Consider the following 22,217-nt stretch of genomic DNA (forward strand, 5'->3'; position numbering starts at 1 on the left):
CATGAACATACTGCACAGTGATACATGACATTCTTTCTATAAGCTAGGTATTCGTTGCAAATTCCTTGCACACATATATCAGGCCAAATCCAAAGATCTGTTACAGTGATGTAAATCTAAAAATATTTCTCAGAATTTACCCTGGAATAACTTATTGATGTAATATATTCTTCTCCAGGTTTGCAAAATGCTTTACCAAATTTAAAAAAAAAAGTGTAAATTCATTTATTCTGGATTAGCTCAGTGTCACAGGGTAAAATGTTGAGCAATCGTGGAACAATTGTTACAATATTGGCTTCACTGTGGTTCCTGTTTACTTCAGTAGGGTTGTACCCTACTTTCCTCCGCGTGCTCATACAGCACAGAATTTCCTTGATTCTGATAAGGCCATTTAGACTTTACTGGAACATGACTTATAAAATTTGAATATAATACAGGACTTTGATACTGCATTTACATCAACACATTTCAAAAAAATTTATATGAAAAAATAAATACTACATTTATCAAAATAACCACACTTCTACAACTTTGCTTTCTGCATTAGTAGAAGAGGAATTATATTAACAACTACAATAAAATATTACAAGATTTGACAAAATTAAGTTCCATTAATAACAGGAAGAGCTTACTGAAAGTAAAAATTCAGAGTACTGCAGAAGCTTATTCTGTCAAGCAAAATCGTTATTAGGTCATGTTTGGAATCTACTGCAGAAGGCTCCTCTAGCTAGTATTTTTGGGAACGTACAAGTTAAAAGAAATCTTCCTTGCAGTAGACCCAGATCTTGCTCCCAGAAAACTCAATGGAACTTTTCCGAGTAAACTCAGTGAAAGTTTTACTAGAAGCAAATTCAGGTTCTGTATTAGTCAGCAAAACCAAAACAGAGAACATAAACCCAGCAGCATGCTGCAGAGACCAGCGCTGAACTTTAAAGTCTTTTAACACTTCAGATGTAGTACATTTACTTGACTGTCTTCAGCCTCTGAAGGACATTATGTAATCTACAACTCCCAGGGTTTCCAATTTGCTACTTAATCCATTAAATCAGTAAAGATCAGTATCTTATTTTCCAGCTCAGCTATTCTAGGAACTCAAAGATACTGTTACTGTCATGAAATGATGAAACTTCCCAAAATAGGCCAAATGCTAGTAACAGTAGTAGGATTATGCAACCAAGACACTAGAGAGTAATCACGTTTCCAGGGTGTTGGACATACTTTGTAGAATTTATATGTATGATGCACTACATCTAATTCTACCCATGAAAAAATGTTATTTTCTAAGCTCTTTATTCACCCCAAACTCTTTTACACTCAACCAGCTCTGACTTTTGACTAGCAGCTTTTGGCATGGACTCAAGTTAAGCCACTATTAAACAGAAAGACATTTCTAATGCCTTCAGATGACTCAGGCTAGGATTTCAAAAGCAGCTAAAATACTTAGTGCAAGCTCCAATGCGTCTAAGTAAAACTGGCCCATAAGCTGGGTCTCAGATTTGGGGATCCCCTACTCCCCTTGCAAGCCACAGTGGGAGTTCCCAGTTCAATGCAGAATTATCGAGTTTCAGAAGGTGTTTTGAACAAAACCCCTGTTTTTAAATCAGCCATAACCTTAGTAAATTAATCTTATTCAGTCAGACAATTTTTATGCTTAAAATACTCTGAGAGAAAATATTTTAAAATCATGTTTGACAATTCATTTCATCCAATTTAGCTGGATGGAGATGTTCAGGAATAAATAGATATTTGTTTTACAAACCTACAGTGTTCTCTTCCAAGAAGCCTGATTAATAGCTTTGAAATAGCATTCCCTAAAATCCTTGAGACAGTAAACAGCTTTGAATGAGTAATCTTTTAAACTGACGGGGGTAACTAATGGTGCACGTGCAAATGATCGTTCCCATAAAATCCAACTCTGTGTTTAACTAGGTGACTTTCCAAGTGGCTGCCAAACAGCCCATAATGGCAGCTAATTTGAATCTAGAGTTTGAAACTGTTCATGTGAGTAGGAAAAAGTCCATATGTACCATCACTAGTTTTCATCACTTCAGGAACAATTCCCACGAGGCGTGTAGGAGGGATTAGAGAACAAGCCTGGAGACCTTTCAAAGCACAGTACAAAGTAACACCATGGACCCGCTGCAGAGCTTGAAAACATAATAGTTGGTGAACATTTTTCAATCCCCCCGCAAGCTGAGGGCTTCATATGAAAGAGAGGTCACATGCACACACTGCGAACCGCCATATGGTCATCCAGTTGAAGAGGACCTGGCGGGTTAGTGGGTGTAAATGCTTGGAAGAACCCCGAGCTAAGGCAAACAGCCTTAACCACAGTCCTCAAAGCACAAAGAACTTCCCTTTCTGAACACACGCACGCAGCATTCCCCTCGTATGGAGCACTGCTTTGCAGAGGTGTTGAAAATCTTTTTACTGCTTTGACAGACCCTTTTATGATCCTACCTGTGCTCACAGACCAACTCTCCTCCAGTTCGCATCTGCGCAGGCTAACTCCTGTTTACTGCCTTTTGGCCAACATAATTATTGTTTATGTGGAAATGTTACATTAAAGGAATAATTCATGTATTTATTTATTCTCAAGTAAGCCAGTAGACAGAAGCAAGGAGGAGATGTTGATGTGATTGTCCTTAAATTAAGTCAATGTAAAAATGCCATCGCCATTACTGGCAACAGGATTGGGCCTAATTCCTCATTTCTAAGGACTTTATAACTTGCACAGCTTTAGGTGTACTGTGTGAGAGACGAGAAGAAACGAGGAAAAAGAAGAGAAACGAGGAAAAAGGAGAAACGAGGAGAAAGGAGAGAAACGAGGGGAGAAGGGCAGGGTAAGGGAAAGAAAGTTTTGTTTTTCACTGTAGGAGTACAGCAAAGATTTGTTATAGCTATTGCAAAGATCTCTGTAGAACAGTTCTAAAAGTCAGTGTGAAATTCTTCTGCCACTCTTTTTTTCCAGAGAGAAAATGCTTACCTTTTGGTGTGGAAATGTAGACTGGATCATGGCAGTTTCAAAGCTGTGTGTCCCCTTGAGCTGCGTCTTCTCCCACAGGGCCTTAAGGACTTGCACAGGATTACTGTGTATGGACAAGGGTTCTGCAAACAAGCTCTGAGGAAAATATTGAAAACAGTATTTCAAGTATTTTTTACTTGGTCATTAATAAACAGCATCTTGTTCTTATTTCATAATGGGACAGTCATGCAAAATAATGAGGAATTAGTTCATTTCTCTCTAAGGAGTTACAATAGATCCATGTGCACACAATTAGATAAATCCCCCAAATATTTCATTTGCTTAGGGGAGTTTTTTTATAGTACATTATATGTCTTTAAGATCCTTGGCTCACTGATGATTATATATCAACTACTATCATGCGTAGCAACTTGCATGTCATGTTTGTATTTAAATGCTAGTTTAACAAAATGTTAGTAGCGCTGGCTTCTGTAAGCTAGATGTACATCTCAGTGACGTACTTCTTTTTTGCAAATGACAAGGAGATGTCATTTAGCAGTTAATGCAAAGAGATGATTAGCACCATCGCATGTTTGCATATGCTTAGCTGGGCCTGACTGCAACTCTTGGTCCTTGCGGGGGGAAGAGTAATTGTGCAATTATTGCTTGTGACTACACTGGATTACGCTGCGACTGCACTGAGCAGACACTGGGACAAAATGCAAGAGAAAAAACTCCACTGAACATGTTCAATGCAGATTTTACTGCTAGAATACAAGAAGTTTCATCTCCTGAACATTCACAAAACAAGGTGAAACAGCACAAGGTGAAGCCTGTCTTAGATTGGGTGCTATCGCCTCAAAAGTGACCTATTTTCAAAGGACCTTATGTTGCCTTAAATTCTTCTAACATTTCAACAGGGTTGTGTTGAATATAATAATATAATAATTTATAAACTGCTCACAGAAAGTCAACGTTAAAAGAACACTACTGCACTTGTGAGAGCTTAGCATTTATGCCTCTATTAAATTTTTTTTACATGATCTTGTAATTAAAAATTGCATTTGCATGCAGGAGACAAGTTAAGAGTGCACAAGCACATCTGATCTTCCAGATTTCAAACACCTGATTTCACAATATGAATAATGTCCTTTTAACATAGGTTTCATGGATTCATGTTCCTTGTTCTCCTTCCAAGAAGGAAACCAACAATGCAAATTCCACCCTGTGGTACCAAACTGCCGCAGACACACTTCATCGGTAAGGCTCAAACCCAAGATTACCGAAACGGCTTCTGCCCTCTGGGCCAGTGACGTAATTCAGTGGCTGCAGCGCTCCGTCATATTCGGCGCGAGCTAGCACTGGAAGGGGACGGGATACCTATGACTCCATCGGATTTTACGGAAATTTGCTGACTGCTATGGAAAGGTAAAAGGGCCCTGGGGTCCATCCAATTTGGCAGGATTATGCGGGGATGGCAAAATCCTTTCACAAACAACACTGTCCTAACAAATTTCTTGCTCCTGCTTCGAAGCACGTAGACCCTAGAGCTGCTGAGAGAAACGGTCACCAGAAATTTTTAACATGGCCCAGGCAATGCATTTTTTCCAGCTATGCTGTCAGAAGCAGCTGGATCGTTTTGTCCAAATTAAAATTAAAAAACAGTCAGCTTGAGGCAACCACCTGGCACGAGAAAATGGCAGCCCAATTAGTTAGTGTTTGGCAAATTTATGAGCGACTATAAGCAAGGCATTAGAAAAGGACACGTCAGGCAGTCATTGCTCAATAGGGCTGCCATACGGGCGTAATACTTGCGCGCCTGACAACAGAAATTAAACCATAAATCAAGTGGCATTAGAGGATGATTTTAATGAACAAACCTGTGAAATCAAGTATCTCATCTATAGAATATTCTCTCTAAGATCATTCCTTATTCTACCTCTGTTCCTTTTGTTAATAATCATTTAGCTATAAGAAAATTTCTCTCTCAGATCAACATAATAGACCTTAACAGAAACATTCTTCTCTTCCTAGTGGCCAAAAGCTACTCTGCTGAAAACACAGTAATAATTTGCAGTTTCACAACTTCCACCCAAGCATTTCAAAACATGATATAACTATTCACTAATATTTTTAAAATCAAATGGAAAGCAGGGTCATGAAATTAAGGATCTGCTCTGGAGACCTGAGAGAAAAGCTCTCTCTTCCTGCATTCCAGAAAAGTAAAAGCTATGTCAAAGCGAATATAGAGTGACTGGCAAAAAAAGATGAATAAAAATATGGTAACTTATATGGAAATTCTTAGAAATTATATATTATTCTTTTGACTGTGAATCTATGACAAATCTGCTGAAAGCTACATTTTTATCACTGGCCTTTCATTTAACTTATTATTAACACACTATAAAATATGTTTTATGTCAAATTTATCTCTTGTGCAATTTCACAGACTTAAATAACATTATCCTATGGCTGAATTTAGAGCACTATATTTAATTTAATCATAGTTGTATTTCCAGTACATAAAAGCTTTAGGATTCCAAACAAAGGAAAAGCATAAATTATCTTATATTAAACACCATCCTGATGCATAGCAGGTTTGAACACTCAGTGCAACACAAGCGGAACCATAGTTTTTCCATAAAAGAGCATATAAAACGCTGCATTTACAATGTGTTTGCAAAGACACAAAACCGAACGGCGTTGTTTTGAGCCCGTCCCACTGAAGCCAATGGCAATTTTGCTGCGGGCACCTGGGCCCCCGAGTCAGGTTCCAGATGTGCAGCAGCACGAGCGCAGTCGGAGCACTTCAAAAGCAGTGGATGAACACGCCGGCAGGAGCCAGCGCTCAGCCAGGAACTCAGAAAAGAGACAAAGCGCGTAAAAAGACGGTGAAGAGGCTCCCAGGCAAATGCCCCTCGCCCGGCGGCCAACCGCTCTCTGCTCCGGGGCTCGGGGATGCCGAGCGAGGCCGCCGGCTCCGCCAGTCCTGCCCGGGACGTGCCCGGGAGCCCGAGCGGCTTCTCCCGCGGCAGCGGCCAGCAACGTGAGCGTGGGCAGGACGGGGGACACCGGAAAAACTCGCTCGGAGCCTCGCATTGGGGAGCGGCATTGCCTTAAGCGTCTCCTTCTGCGCGGAGGCGAGGACGGGCCCCTGCGGGTTTATAGTGCTCTGTACAATGCATTACACCCCAAAAGCATCGCAAACGCGTCCCTGCTGGGCGCAATAGCCCACTCAGAAGGTCAACACCCAAAAAAAGGGAGACTACAGAGACAGCGAGCAGTATCAGCACACGAACTAGCAAGACCGCAGCGTGCCCCAAGTGAAGCCCGTCAGCTGCCGAAAGCAGCTGTAATCGGACAAGTGCAATTACCCAGCGCAGGGCAGAGAAAACCACGTGCGCCGGAGGGGACCGGCAGCGCGTCCGGAGGAGGCCAGGCCCAGCAGGGGCACGCGGGTCCGGGACGGCAGGAGGCGAGGAACAGCATGCAGAGGAATGGGGGAGAAAAGTGATACGTCCCCTGGGAGCTGGAAAATATGTGAAGCTTAATAGTCCCAATAAAAAATGGAACAGACAGGGCCAAATTCACGGTAATCTGGGAAGGGGATAAAGGGAGAGGTTTTTAAATGAAAAATGTATCAGGAAAAGGCTAGGCATGAGGGATTAAAGGTGGAATCAGTGATTGAATTGTCAGTGCAACTGATTCAAAACATAAACCACAAGCAGAGCAGAGGTCATTTTGTTAATACACAGCACCAGAGCCCGCAGAGACTGTACAGCCACGAGCTAGGAATGCTAACTCTGCCAGTACGTCGCCTTCCTTTCTGCTTCTCCCTCTTCTTTTTTGTGCATTTGAATATTTTTGTCCATATTTTTCAACATATGCTTACCTCACATCAGAAATAAAATGGGAAATGTATATTCGTATGATAATTCACTTCGTTTATCTGGTCTTTGTTCAAATTCAACCTCTCTCTTCAGGTTTTCATTTATAGAGTAATTTACCTCCTTTATTTTTCCCTTTCATATTATTGTCTTCTCATTGCAGTCTCTCCTTCTGCTCTTCTTCTGCTTCATTTTCTCTATTCTCTCAGCGTCCTCCCCTGTCACAACCACTCAACTTGTCTCCTGACCATCGTCTTTCCTCAGCTACAAGAAAACACCAGTCCCTTAATGCTCCTCACACCCTCGGTACTGCCGGTTGAGCCAGAGCACGTCACAAATCAGGGCACAACGAGAAGTTTGCACGCCCTGGAGAGGTGCCTCCGACGCCGCAGGAGCTGCCGCGAGCATTGCTTATCCTTCAGCACTCAAAAACTCTCCTCGACCTCCACAGATCTAATTTCAGTGCTTTAAAAGAGGTGCTCACTTAAACACCATGCTGGGCCAGATTCTTAACTGGTATTCAGATATATCATTTATTATTAATAGCAGTGCTACTGTAGTAGCATTTCTACCCTAAGAATATAACCAAGGTTTATAGGGAGAGGTATTCTGGGTAGCTTCACAGGAAAGGAAAATGGAATCAACGTGTTTCGGTTGTATTATTACAAGTTCTTAAGCAATTTTGTATTTATTTCTAGGAACAAACACAGGGAAGAATGATTTGACCTGTTAAATCCACAGCATAACTCACCACACATGATTTAAATTTCAGGTAGATCCTCCGTATTTTTAAGTTTGCAATAGGATGGGATGAACTGCAAGGACCAGCAGAATATAGGGTGAGAAACTGAACCTTACTATTTTAAAATAAAAACTTTGCGTTTCATCTTGAACTGTGAATGCAGGTTTTTCTCTTACAATTAAATGCTTTTGTAATCTATTAAGAAATTTCACGTATAGCCAATTAATGGTCTTTAACTGGAAATGACATCAAATGTAACAAAATATCTTTAGAATTGGTAGAGAACACCACTGATCTGATTTGAAAATCCTGCTCAGTCAAATCTTCTACAGTAAACACATCGCAGCGGGGGCTGAAACTTTCAGCTCCACCTAACATCTGTGGAATTGATTCTGCTCCCAGTCAAACCAACCGCAATTCTTCTGTTCATTTGGAAGGGAGCAGGACTGCACCTTGGGCTTACTGGAAGTTTTGCCTGAATAAGGAAAACAAGGTTTGGCCCCACATTGGTTCTTTTTCAGACTGTATTCTCTGCAGACAGTTTTAAGTTGTTATATTTAATAGAAATCCTGAAAAATTGCAGAATCACGTCAACCTACTGTAATGTACTCTCAGTGGTGAGTTTAATAATAAACCTGTCTACTTTCTGAGAAATCACAAGGGTCACAAAACCTCACATTACAGCACTGTAGATTATAAGCATATTTAAACAGATTAACTATTAAAACATTTTTTTTTCAAGTATAACGTTAACTATATAGAGGTGCCACTAATTTGTATTGCACACACCTGCTGAAAGAGAAACATGATTTGGATCCATAGCGGAGGCTGTCGGCTGACGAGAGTAAAACTGGATTTACTGTATAGGCAGTAATGGCCCTTCAGGGGACAGCTGAAGAACAACTTTGCTACACAACTTCTAACAGTATCTAGAAATAAATATACATAATATTAAAATCAGCTACATAAAAGAAATAAATCTAACTGTCCATTGTTAGTGTATGCGCAATCATGCAGTACTTGCAGATATATTTCCACTACCGGTGTATTTGAAATAGTCTAATCGTACCCCCATTTATCAAGCATGTATAAAACATTCTGGGTTAACTTCTGCTGTGTACGGAAGGGCATTACTGCGTCTGTGCCCTTAAATACAAGGCATGCGACAGTACTAGAGAAAGTTTATTCTCCATTGCGTTAGATCTGGTGCAGTAGTTCACACCCACATAGAGAAGGTGCAAGACAGTGCACAGTCAGGCCTTCAGCATTTATCTTCATGTTTTAAGAAGTTCTCGTGTACTCTATATGTGTTGTTTCACTTATTAAACCAGACGGATGTGTCAAAACTGTTCATCACTTGTTCTTATTTGAAGAGTTTGTTGGAAAAAACATCCCATATTAGGAAGTAGCCATATGTGCCCTGACATTTATGAAATTCTTGCTGAGTCCTTACTCAGATAAAAGCTGGTTTCTAAAGGATTCGAACCCCGCTAAGGAATGCGGTGTTCGCTTCCTAACTAGAAAACAACTCTTAAGCCATTGCTAAAAGCGGCGTTACTTCCCTCACTTTGTAATGAGCCGAAAGAGGCACAAATAGATTTGCAATATCGCTGTACACGTAACACGTTTGCTGTACGGGCCATCTTATATACTCCTGCCCGGCACCACGTGCGCTTCCCAGCCGCAGCCGCCCCGTCCCGTCCCGTCCACCTCCCCGTGCCCGCAGCACCAGCGTCGCCTGCCCCTGCCCGGGCAGAGATGTTCTCGGTGCCGCATCGCTCCGAAGGGCTCCGGCTTCTGCACGCACCGCTGGCCAAGCGCACGCATTGCAGTTCTGCTAGTAATACTCTACTCCTGTACACTGCTTCCTAAACCAGGGTGCTGGTGTATTTTGCAGCCGTTCGCTAACACGCAAGGGCAAAGGATCACTGCTCCTGGCTGTCCTCAGGGGAAAATGCTCAAACCAGAAAGGAAGCATGAGGGCAGCTGCTGGCAGAGCCGCTCTTGCTAACGTGGCCGCAGGCTTTGCGGCAAAAAACACATGGAAAAGGCTTGGAATTCTAACAAGACAAAGGACCAAAAATGCACTTAGCTAGACGCTGGGAAATTTGGACTATGCACGTTCATAGCTACGATTAAGGATCATCCACTGAACAGAGAGGTTTTCTTCAAAAAGGCAGTTTGACTCACAGTCCCAACCTCAGTGCACCATAAACAGAGAGAGGGTCCCTGATTCTCGCTGCTCTGTCAAACACTGTCTACTTCTGCCATCAGCGATCATGCCATCTATAGATAAAAACCTGCAGTGGTTACATGCAATCTGAGCGTCCTTCAGAAGCAGATGCTCAGTACAGGGGCTTGTATGCTACATATCATAATTTTACCGATTCTGAACTTATGTGCTGTTTTTAATTGGAAATAAAGTCCTTTGAGATGCATGCTTCTGTTTTTGCAAATACTGAGCTCAACTTTTTTGTCTTGGTTAACTACTCATAATGATAACAGCATGTAAGGCATAACCTAATCAGACTTCTTTATTAACCTGAAATAGCAGTATCATTTTATAACCCCTTGGAACAGGAACAAGCAGCTCTCCAATGTAAAAAGGCTTGGAAAACAAAAGACAAACCCTTAGCCGAGGACCGTGATGCAAAATAGAGGGGACAGCCGCACTCTCTTCGTACAGCTGGACGGCTGAACTCCGAAGGGAAGGGGAGCAACCAACCCTGCCAGCTGCTGCCACACTTGTTTCCTGGCTAAAGGCTGAAAAAGCAGGCAGGCAGACAGACAGACAAGCAGTCCTTCCGCGCTGGCTGATGAGCCCGCTAGACGGATCCATATGCAGACCTGCTGTTCCTGGCCTCTCCTGAGGCCCTGCCCTGCCAGCACCTGCAACGTCAACGCAAAAGCATTCTCGAGGCAAACAAAGAGCGTGCCTATCCTCTCGTGGAGCCGTTCAGCCAGGTCTCTCCGCGCGGTATCGACAAAGTGAATTGCATATTTAAGAATGCTGACACGGGCCAGCTGGAAATAGGCACATTACTCAGAATCTCGTGCTGTCCTGATGAGTCACAGTGCAATGAAGGTGTAGAAATAGAACGTTTGCTTACAGTGTTTTAACTGGAAAAATGAGTTGAAAACATGCCTAACGGGAGATGGTTTAAATAGCACATCCTTCTGGATTTACTGACAACGAGAGTCAGCAAAAAGGAAGGCTATCAGAAAGTAGCCTTTATTTCCAACAATAGATAATCTTGAAATACCTGTTTATAACAGTTTTCATCTAATCAAGATGTGAAAGCATAGGAGAGAAATGTAGTAAATTCAGTATTTTGCATAAAAACACAGCATATGAGAAATGACTATACCAGAGGTACAGAAGGATGGTTCCATAGAGCAAAAGCACCAATGGATTAGGTTGTCCCTGAGCATGCAGGCAATTCAAAACTCGGGATGTGAGAACCCACTTAATCTCCGGGTAAGTGGCCAAATTGCTGTTAGGATCTGGGACACAGAACTTCAGAAGCTGGCTATTGGAAGCCACTTTATTATCTTTTGACAAAGCTATTTGAATTTGCCAAAAGAAAAGAAGTCATCCACTAACAAGCTGACACTGCAGACTTCACTGAAATTCCAAAGTAACACAGGAGAAAAGATCTGAGACATAAGAAAGAACAGGAAGATTAAAGTTGGAGTCCACAAAAAACAGTAGAGGCACAACACATGCTGTGGGAAAAAAACACAAGCCAAGGCAATGCTTAGTATTTGGAAGCGAGTAAAGAATGAAAATGGATTATACAGACTGTAGATAAATGGATGACAACAGCACTTCTTTCTCGGAGGAACACTTACAAGGTATAATCAACAACATTGCAGCAGATGAATCTTAGATTATCTGAAAACCAAGGGGGTGTTCATTAATCTCTAATCATAGGCAGCAGGTGCACAAACCAAGACAGCCTGGAAAGAGTGATAGTGAAAGGAAAGAAAAAAAAGAGCCACAGGCACTAGAAGGTCAGAGGGTAAAACAAAGTGGTGAATTTTCCTCTCAGAGAAGAAGTACATGAACTAGAACAAAACGATATCGAGCAGAACAGGATGACAAAACATCACCCAGTTCACCAGCCTTCAAAGAGACACGAGTTGTCTAGACCAGCCCTGACTCTCCTTATGTATGGGCAAGCAAACGTGTCCGTATTTGTCCCAAGAGAGTGCATTTGGCTGAGGACAACTTTGAAGAAGTCTTCTGCTGTCAGACAGAGATGAAAAGAGGAACTGAACTGGGGCCATTACTCTTGGCTTCACAGAACATATTGAAAGAAGAGTCCTGCTAAATTCTGCTACACTGAGACAACAACTCTGAAAGAAAACTAACTTAGACGCGGATCACAGAAATATCACACGCATAAGCAACATGCCCCCCTCCTCCCCTTAGCAAGAAAAAGGGCATAAAATCCACTATTTTTGGAACAGGAACTGCGGGGAAAAATTGAGTTTAACCTAACTATGCAAACCAGCAACCTGACAGTGTTCATGTTCAATATTAAGAAAGAGTTTGAGAAACTGAAGTGGTTAATTAGAGAGGCCCTAAGTCCTGGGACATATTAAAGCACAAAAACTAAATGATGCCTCCAAGGAGGCTGTTCACAGAATATTTTTCCAAAAGCACAGTCCAAACTAAAGACCCCTGGTTTAAGCATCACAGATGCTAAAAAATACCCTTAATTTCAATACACTCAAATAGAAGCGGAAGTTTGGCCTTAGTCCACGCATGTGAAAAGTTTAATGCTTCATTATGGGAAATCACTCTTAGCTAAAAGTGACCATAAACCACTTATTGCCACCACTAAAAGGAGCTGGCAATCAACACCTTCCTCTGCTGTGAATACAGCAGTTATTTCCTCAGCTACAAATGTACAAATTGACAAGAAACCTGGGAGGCGTCTAAAGGCTGCCGGCAAACGCTGGAGCGCATTAAACAACCGCGCAAGGCAGCGAAGCGCAGAGCTAAGTTTCTTGTCGATCACACCAAGGCCACAGCAGTCTGATTAAAGCACAGGACCTGCGTGGGCACACACAGGGGTCGTTATGCCTATTAGTAGAGGGCAGCAAACCTGCTCCGGTCAGCAATTAAGGAAGAACTCGGTGCTAGCTGGGATTTCGTTTAATACGACTGTGAAGGAGATTCCCAAGTGCTACAAAACAAAACGCTGGAAAGGATATACGGAGGCGACACAAAAATCTACGGAATGGCTCAGCAAGACATTCTCAAAGACTTTGAGAAAAATACTAATGCTGATAATACACGCCAACATAAAGGTTAGCTCAAGCATCGGAGTCCGTGCCGGCTGCACGGAGTTAGTCCCTGGAAAAAAGGAGCCTTCATTTGTCAAGACCACCAAAAAGAGTCCTGCTCATCTCAGATAATCTTCAAACATTCAGTATAAAATGAGCAATTACTTGTAGCTAGACTATTTTTGTTATATTTGATATGTCGAATATGGCAATGTCTGGTAATAAGACAAAGTCCACTATGTATGTATTTAAATGGTTTGCAACAAATTACCAGTTTCAACGTGTAACAGCCAACCTCTGCTATCCCCAGAGATCCCCAGTGGAAAGTGATATTTAAATAATAAACTCTTCCTGACAAAGACTAAGATGACTGTGACCCATACGTAGCACTGTTGCATTCAAGTGCAAACCAAAATGCCAGGATTTTGGCAATTTTCCCTCTCATGTAGCAGTTTCAGTCGGTGACTGTGCACTGTATCTCTCTGCAGCACACAGTAATAGCATTCACTAGACATTTTGATAGAACTAGCATAACATTGCCCTTTTATAATATCTTATTCAGTGATCCCAAGGAACTATTATTTTAGCCTCAAAACGCCCGTCACAGCAGGTATTTTTTGTTTTACCTTGAGTATAAGTGAGAAACAGAAGAGTGGAAGGATCATTTAGGTGCAAAGCAGGGAGTATAACACAACTGTGTTCACACTTGTGCTCACACACATTTTAACACAGAGAGAAAAAGGTGCTTTTAAAATCACTGCATTATCTATAAATGACATGTAATTATGTACTCAATATGATAAGCAGTTTAAGAAGATTTTTTTTTTTGCTTTCCTAAGACACATATACATGAAAAGGGCTAAACTTTAAGCTATGTTGCATACTTTTTCCAGTCCCTCGTTGCAATGCTATATAAAACACTATGAACCCTGTGTAATCCCAGCTGATTTCAGAGGAGTTAAAGCAGAGCTAATACAACATAGCAAGATCTATTCACACCTGTGAAACTTTAAGATAGTCATTTCTAGGCAAAACAAGTCACAATATTTGCACTTGGGAATGCACAGCAACTCACAGCGGGGAACCTGACCTAACAGGGAGCAAGTTCGGAGGTTTAGCTAGGAAAGGGGAGCAAAGAAACTGCTAGAGAGTGAAAATTAATCACTTGCAGGCTTGAGTAAGGCAGTGAAAAAAACTTAAATTCCCATTACAGGAAAACATATGCATAATTGAAAAAAATGCTTTAATATTGTACAAAGCCGTTGATATAAAAATGAGGAGGGGACGCCCAAGGACTGCGCCGCTGGATAACGTACGCGCCATACGAATGGCAGCACAGGAATCCCGTCCGGAGCTGCGGTGCAACCTGTAAGAGTTACGAGTTCGGGACAGGTGAGGGCTAGAAGCATAGCCAAGAAACCCACTGTTTACACAGCTCCTACTTCTCCATGCTCCATCTTTATTTCAGTGTCTGAACCAGGAAAGAATCCCTGGGGAAAGGGAAAAGAAACCGGTCTCAGCCTACAGAGGTGGAGACAACTTCGTTTCCTGAATCCCTGTGTAATTCCCCATGTGGAAACATGTAACCGTTCACTCCGACTTTGCCTGGTAAGGAAAGATGAATTTAGCCCTGAAGAAACTTTCAGGATAACAGTGAGATACAATACATATGAGTCCTGTCAACAAAACTTAATAGCTCTGTAACAGTTTCCCCAGCACACAGCAAATCTTGGCAAGTGCCAGTAATTCAATGTTGACTTAAGATTCTTTTGATGTGATTTAAAGCAATGAAGTCCAAATTATAGCAAAAAAGGATCTGCAACTCTTTAAAATAATTGGTCAAAAGTATGTAAGGGAGAAAGGAAGGAAAAAATTAACTAATTTCCCTGAGGACATTAAGCCTATTACATTGGTCACATTTAAGCTACATATTTACAGACTCTAGAACTAGTTTGGTGCTTTAAAAAACTATTGTCGCTTCTAAAAGTAGAAAGCAAACTTAAAGCAGTGTGTTTATGCCAACTTCTAGTTCACTTAGTAACCTGTCCCATCTGACCTCAATTAGGATTATGGAAACACTATCTCCACCATTATAATTGTGACTCTAATAGCACTTCTATACTAACTGGACTCATAGAAGCTTTAAATATGGGGAAGAAAAATATACAAAAAAATAGAAACGGACTTGCCTCATGACTAGTTTAAGAACGCCAGCTCATGGAGCTGGATGACGGATACTTTTGTTTTACTTGGACCAAGAAAATTCCTTGTACTTGTCAACACGTCAAAAGACATTACGCCAGACGTAAAGGACAAAACAACATGCTAGCAGGTACGTCTTCATCGTAGCGTTACCTTAGGAGAGGCAGTCACACGTGAACGCACGCAGTGCCTTGCTCTGAACGCAAGTCACCACCACGTCCACGCCGCTGTCGTATTACTCGCACGAAAAATGAGGCTCTCGTGGATCTGAGCGCTGCTGTAAACCACGCTCTGACTTTCTCAGAGGGAATTATGGGACGCTTTGTACGTGGTTTTGCCACCCATTTTAGTAATGGCCGAGAAACAGCGGGGAGGCACAGCCCCGTTTCCCAGCGCCCGGGTTGCTCAGGCTGGGCGCACCCTGCAAGGTGCAAAGGCTGCTAGGCTGAACGCTGCCAGCACTGCTGCACCGAGGACCGGCCAGCGAGCTCCCGCGCGAAGCAGTTTTACCAGGTGAGAAGCCTGTGCGTGTCGATAAGGTTTTCATTCAGGGTGAGCGCCGATTCAGGAGCCAAATTAACGCAGCAAAGAAGGAAAGGTCATAGTTTTGCTTCAGCTCATTAGCAGCAAGGAAATACCTACTGCTGCCAAATATCTGGGGTAATAAACCGAACAGACAGAGCAATTGCTGTTTTTACCCCATTACTATGAATTATCCATACGTTCAAGCTCATAGGAGCAAACCTAAAACGAGACATTCTAGAGCTCCGTGCATCCTTTCGCCCCCGGGGCTCCTCCATCAGTGACGGCAGCCGCTGCGAGGCTTAGACACATCTCCTCCTTGGAGAGGCCTCAAGGACGAGTTCTCCTCCTTCTCCACCGTGGCTTCAGCTGGGGTTAGAACGAGATTTAGAGCAGCACAAAGAAAATATTTCAAAACATAAAGAACATGCTGAAGGCTATGCAAAGAACTGTGTGTGTGTGTGTGTGTGTGTGTGTGTGTGTGTGTGTGTGTATCTATATATATATAAAAAAATCACCTAATGCCCCAGATTTCAGAGGCTGATCAAGCTCCCAAGGAAACTCAACTTCCAGCCAAATGTCTCTCAACACATCTGTTGACAAGTCTCAAACTTCTACCAAAAGAATAAGCACCAACTTGTTTTTCTACAAGAACAAGGGAATAGATGTTGGAATTTTGAAATTAACTGCTAAGTGGTTGTGCTTGGGAAAAAGAACAAACCATAAACACAAGAATTCATCAGTAGAGTTGCTGCTTGTTGTTTACCTCTGCTTAACGTGCTGGGGTAAACAGTAGGTACATAATCACTGGTTTGGGGAACAATTCATGCATTATTTGGTTTAGAGGTAATCCTTTACTCTTCAATAAAATTCCCTAATAGGAGTAAAAGTATGCTCCTAAGTTTTCCCAGATAGAATCAAAACGACCCATAAACATGCAAGCAGATAATAAGAAACGGATACAACTTTTTAAATTTCAGTTTTAAATCATTTCGGCTTCCTCAGTTTCCTTTGTCTGATCTCTTCAGTTCTGATTAAAGATGAGTATGCAAACTATAGATATGTTTATAGGAAAAAAGGGTAATTTTGAAGCAATCAGTCAGCTTCAAAAAACAACATTTATTGTTTGTTTTGATTTTGAACATGACCAGCTTTGCAATCTGACAGCTTATTATGCATGCCACAACTGAGACTAACAGATTTCACCTCCAGTAAATTCACATAAATGTTCCTGGAGGAGATATGATTATAATGGGGTCTGGACAGCCACTGCAGTGCACTTAGCACACTGGGTTCAGCAAATCTGAGTGGCAAAAGCCACCTCTGAGAACATACAGACTTGCTAACTTTACAAAATGCTCCATCTTCCTTCCCTTCACCATCAGGGTAATGAAAAGCTGATGTCATTTGAGAAGGTACAGCAGTAATCTCCATCACATTGTCCCACCTTCAGAAGCAAAAGGGCTTCTGTAAAGAAGCACAAACTGTAAGGAGCCTGTTAGGTCTGCGTAGGAGAGCAGGGCAGAGGAAAAGCATCCTTCTTCCGCAGTCCCGTAGCTGCCTGTCTCCTTCTGTGACAGCCCTTAGCTGCCTCTGAGCAGCAAGCAGGAAGCTCCCGGCTCCGGCAGATGGCTGCTGGGCTCCTCTCCTCCGTGCCACGGCACACATCCGATCCTCCCAACCTCGGGCATTCTCTTAGGATTCATTCCCTGCACCCTGACTGCTCTCCTGGTGAAATCTGACTTTTCTCTCCGATTCTAAAACCAAAGGCGGGGGCTAGACATAGCAGTCAAAGCAGAGATGTCCTAGCAGCTGTGAAAGCTTCTGGAGGAATATATAGGTCCATCCTGGTCTGACCCACCTACTGAATCACAGAAGTAAAAGTTCTTTGGTCTGGGTTTTTTCCCTAGGAGAGTGATGATAAATCCTCAAAGGAAATCTATCAGCTACCACGTAAATGCATCGGGAGATCAGTTTGTTTCTCAATATTTAAACTGATGCTTCCAAATTAGGTGTAAAAGGCACATAATTTGCTGTTATCACATATGAGAGGGCAGCAAGTTATAAGTGTGTTCATGTTCCTATTACACTCCCTGTTGAGTTGGGAATTTCTCTGGAATTTGATGATCCAGATCATTGCAAACAGGATCACCATTCTGTGAGTTAGCACTTCCATTTTCACAGTGTATTCTCACATTTGGGATGAATTTGAAAGTTAATACCAGTTCTATATAATAAAATGCCAACTAATATTTTTTGGCATAGCAAAGACACAGTTGATCTCTGGAAACATTGGCCTGAGTCTATGCAACTTTGTGGTCACACTGAATTAGCAGAGGTTCATATGTTCTAAATCAATGTTTGGCTGATGGAATGCTTAAATTTATCAGAACGGTGCAGAGGCAAGCACTGCAGGGGAGCAATGATCTTTCCCATCTACTCTATCATATGGCACCAATTATCTCTCAGTACAGCATAAAACATAATAACAACCAGATTTAGGGCCAGCATACTGCAACCTGTTTCCCCTGCCGTCTCCTCCTTTTTTAGAGTCCTGTCATTAATCCTACAAACTGTTTGCTGTTTATATTTCCTCCTATAGAGCAACAAGGAGCCAGGAATGACTTACTTCTACAAAATGATTACAATATTATTTTTCACTGAATGGCACTGCCTTTTGAAATTGATTCTGATGTGGCTTCAGTGACCAAGAATTGAATGATACGTTATACCTCCCTGAGCTCTAGCCTTTTAAAGAGGAGGTTAAGCAGGCTAGAGATGTGCAAATCCTTCTGTATGCATATATTATCAAACATTTTCTTTCTGATGGCTCACTTGACACTCCTGTTAATTCTAATGGTTTAAACTGTAGGCATTAATGGTGACATTTTTATCTCAACTATATAAAGAGCGAATATAACTAGAGGGGAAACAGGGACCTGCCCTCAAATTATAAACAAACAACAGCAGTTGTACAGACTCCTGTTCATGAACCATTTGACAGCAGCCACTCCCAGAGACAGGATGCACAGGCCATGTGCTTGATCCATAACTCCTAAATGTCTGTGAAACAAGAAGAATAAGTCAGAAGTTGTCTGGCATGCAGGGTTCAAGGTGAGAACTGGCGAGGCTGGAACAGATGGAGGCCACTAGATGATGGAGAATGTTGGGCCGGATGGAGGAGTAATCAGTGGCAAACGATGTAAAAGATAGCAGCGTCTGTTCCCAGATGGATTGCTGTGGCACTCCTGAAGTCGATTCTGACAGGTCACACCACCGCTATCACCTAATCCTGGAACGTCATCTTTCACCTACGCCTTTCAAAGCATCCTACTGAAACCATCCCTATTTCCCCAGATGGGGAAAGTGCCACAAAGAAAAGCAGAAAGGATAAAGGATCTCTTAAAAGGCACACAGTACTGTCAGTGGAGAAACCGCAAACGCAACAGAGGGATCTTAAATACAGGTCCTCCTTCGTAATCGTTAGAATTCCAAAGACATTGAGGTGGTGGAATTTCTGCCTCACGTACGCCTAAAAGTAATAACGGAACTGGGAAGCGTTCCGGAAATTATAGACACACCACTCTGGGCCTCTGCCATCAGCAAGATCCCAGAGGTACTGATAAGAAACAAGATCACAAAGCATCTCGAAAAATATGAGCTGATGAAAACTACTTTGCTTAGCTCCATGAAAGCTAAAGCGTTTGACAAATACGGTTGCAATTTTTTCAAGGAAAAGATTCACAGGATTAAGAGGACTGATGTGATGAACACAATAATAAAAGAATGTCTCAAATGTCTTAAGGCATGGTAGAGATGTGAATCTGGGTAAACTGGTTCAAACTAAACAAGAACTGAACCAAAGCGTGAGCCCCAAACTGAAACAAGCTCAAGTAAAAAGATTTTTGTGGTTTTGGATGCCTTCCTTCTGCCCCCTTTTAAATCCTCTATCAAACTGCAGTGTTAGTTCCAAAAGACTCACTTATGCAAATATACACATGTATCTGGTAAGCTGCTGTATCTTGTCTCTTCTTCAGAACACCCTCAACTTGGCCATTTCCTTAGCCTAAGACACTCTAGCCAACCGCCCCAGTCTTACCACCGCTTCTGCTGTACAATCATCATTCAATTCACAACTTTCTTCTGCCTGAAGCACATGCAATCTAAAATAATAAATACTAAATGCGACAACAGACCCGAGGACACATAAATTTTTCAAAGTGTATAGAGATAACTTCAAATAAACTGTTGCTGACTGACAACTTATACTGGCTATGGATCCACCCTCACAGTTTTTAACCTGTAAAATCTAACACTCAACTCAATAATACATAAATTTTGAAATATGGTATAAAAAAAAGTATTATAGCCCATAGAGATTGAGAAACAGCACTGAATGAGCTTATAAATCAACAGGGAGACTGCAAAACACACCCTGTCAAGCAAAAATATTTTGCAAGGGCTATGAAATATATACCAAATGTCTGAATCAATAGCAAAAAAAAAAATTGTGCAAAATACAGACGATGTTACAGAGCAGAGGATGTAATCAAAGACATGCAGGGGGACTCAAGCGGTCATCAGATCTGTCCCTTACCCACGCTCACAGTCATAAATATCTATGACATTCTGGTTGTAGTAGCAGTATAGCTGAATGATGGTCTAAGGATCGAGTAAGGCAAGGTTCAGAAGTAAAATCTGTTATTAAACCAACTAATGTACTTGGAAAAAAACAGACATTACGTGGGACACTAACCCTTCTTCAGATCTGTTCAAACCTATAAGCCTTGCTTTGCCAATGTCAGCCCTGATAGACTTGTGTTTAATGTGCTTTTAGAAGTCCTCCGCAACCTCCTCTGGCAATGCATATTGTAGTTCTATTAGAGAACTTTTTCTACTGTTTAAGTTGAATCTTCCTTTGAATCTGAAATCATTATTTCTTGTCTGGCCCAGCACGGGCTGTTCCTTTTACAGTCTTACACACAGTTGAAAACTGTTATCATGCCCTCTTTCAGTTTTCTCCTTTTTTGGTTAAGCAACCCAATATTTTCAATATTCCTCATAAGTCATGTTTCCTTGACCTCTGAGCACCCTCCTTGCTTTCCCTCAGTTTCCTTCAATATCCTTGCAGTACCTGCAGGGCAGGTTCTCCAACACAGAAATGGATCAAATAAAATGATGTCACTCCATAAGCAGCTGGCCTGCAATGGTCACATTATAGAAGAATGTTGGAATAGCAACTCTGATTCGAGCCAGAAAATTCAACCAGTATCTAGCTAGGAACGGATGAGTGAAAGGGAAGTTTAAGTGAGGAGCGTAAGAACAGAATAAACATACAGCAATAATTTCCCTTCTACTCCTTTCATACCTCTACACTGACATGTGGCTCAGGCATTTCCAGAGTCAGAGGTGATACCATTTTTAATAACCCTCAAGTGTACCAAATCCATGAATTTGCCTAATCACTTTTGAAACCAGGTACCCTTTCAGCGTCCATAATGACCTGTAGCAATAAGCTCCGCCATTTAATTTCACGTTGAGATACCTATTTTGTATATTTTGAACTTGCTTCCTGACAACTTCATTGTATGTTTTCTAGTAGCTGTATTAGGAAGGACAGTGAGCTACCACACCCAATTAATCTTCTCTACATCATTCATGATTTTACAGACATCTCTTTTCCAGACTCTGCAGTCCCAGTCCATTTCATTTTTCTTCATGTGGAAGTCTCCGATCATCCTCGTAACCCTTCTCTGTGACAGATCTACTTTGTCCTTCAAGATTCAAGCTTCAATGAATTTAGACAAGATGTAATGATGTTATAATGATGTCTCTATTTTTCCTTAATAATTCTTATCTTGTCTATTTGCTTTTTTGTCTGCTGCTGAGCACTGAACTGAATGTCACCTGTCATTCTGTAAGCCAGTTACTCAGTATCTGGAAAACCTTCTGCAAATTCCTGGTTTTCATTCTTACTTCTCTTACTATTATCAGTATTTCTGCTCACAGATCTAACAGGAGCCATGTAGTCTGATTTTTGATGTATGAATAAGCATGCAAGTTTCTTCTATTCTAGCCAATAAGTCATTACAGCATACTTTTTAGGATAACATCCGGTCTCAGTTTTAAGACATGAGGAATGCACCATGTTCACAGATAGTCTGCCCAAAGGTTAGACAACTTCAGCACTAAAAACACAGGCCTGATTTCGAATCACGTTTAAGTGAAGTGAACAGAATTTGGCCCATCATTAATTAGAAATTCTTACAGCTGACACTGACTCTTTGTTGATGTGTATATAAGCTGCATTATAAAAGCCCAGGGAAGGCATGACTCTAATGAAGTGGTATTTTGGCAAATCTGCACCCTCCATTACTAGCAGACTGCAGCACTATTTTGTTGCAACACATCTACTCATTCTTTCTTTCACCTGTTCTACTTCAGGATGGGAGATTGCTCTGAAGTGCCTATTCCCCGCCCCATCTTTTACATATTAGATTTCCAATTCAACAAATTCCTACATCGCCTACATAAAATTAGCCAACTATATACATTTTTAAATACCTTAATATTTTCTAAACATCTTCTTTAAAAAGGAAAACAG

The 22,217-nt window shown here is 41.6% G+C and overlaps 1 protein-coding gene across 1 annotated transcript in view; it reads right to left on the reverse strand.

Moving 5' to 3' along the window:
- Positions 1-22,217, reverse strand: part of VEPH1 (ventricular zone expressed PH domain containing 1) — a 90,029-nt gene that overhangs the window by 23,152 nt on the left and 44,660 nt on the right. The window contains exons 9-10 of the mRNA XM_067301559.1: positions 8,384-8,523; positions 2,987-3,121 (exon numbers count right to left, since the gene is read on the reverse strand). Of these exons, the coding sequence (XP_067157660.1) occupies positions 2,987-3,121; positions 8,384-8,523 (275 nt within the window). The remainder of the gene's footprint in view (positions 1-2,986; positions 3,122-8,383; positions 8,524-22,217) is intronic.

This window comes from Apteryx mantelli, chromosome 9, assembly GCF_036417845.1.
Source record: "Apteryx mantelli isolate bAptMan1 chromosome 9, bAptMan1.hap1, whole genome shotgun sequence".
Classification (NCBI taxonomy): domain Eukaryota; kingdom Metazoa; phylum Chordata; class Aves; order Apterygiformes; family Apterygidae; genus Apteryx; species Apteryx mantelli.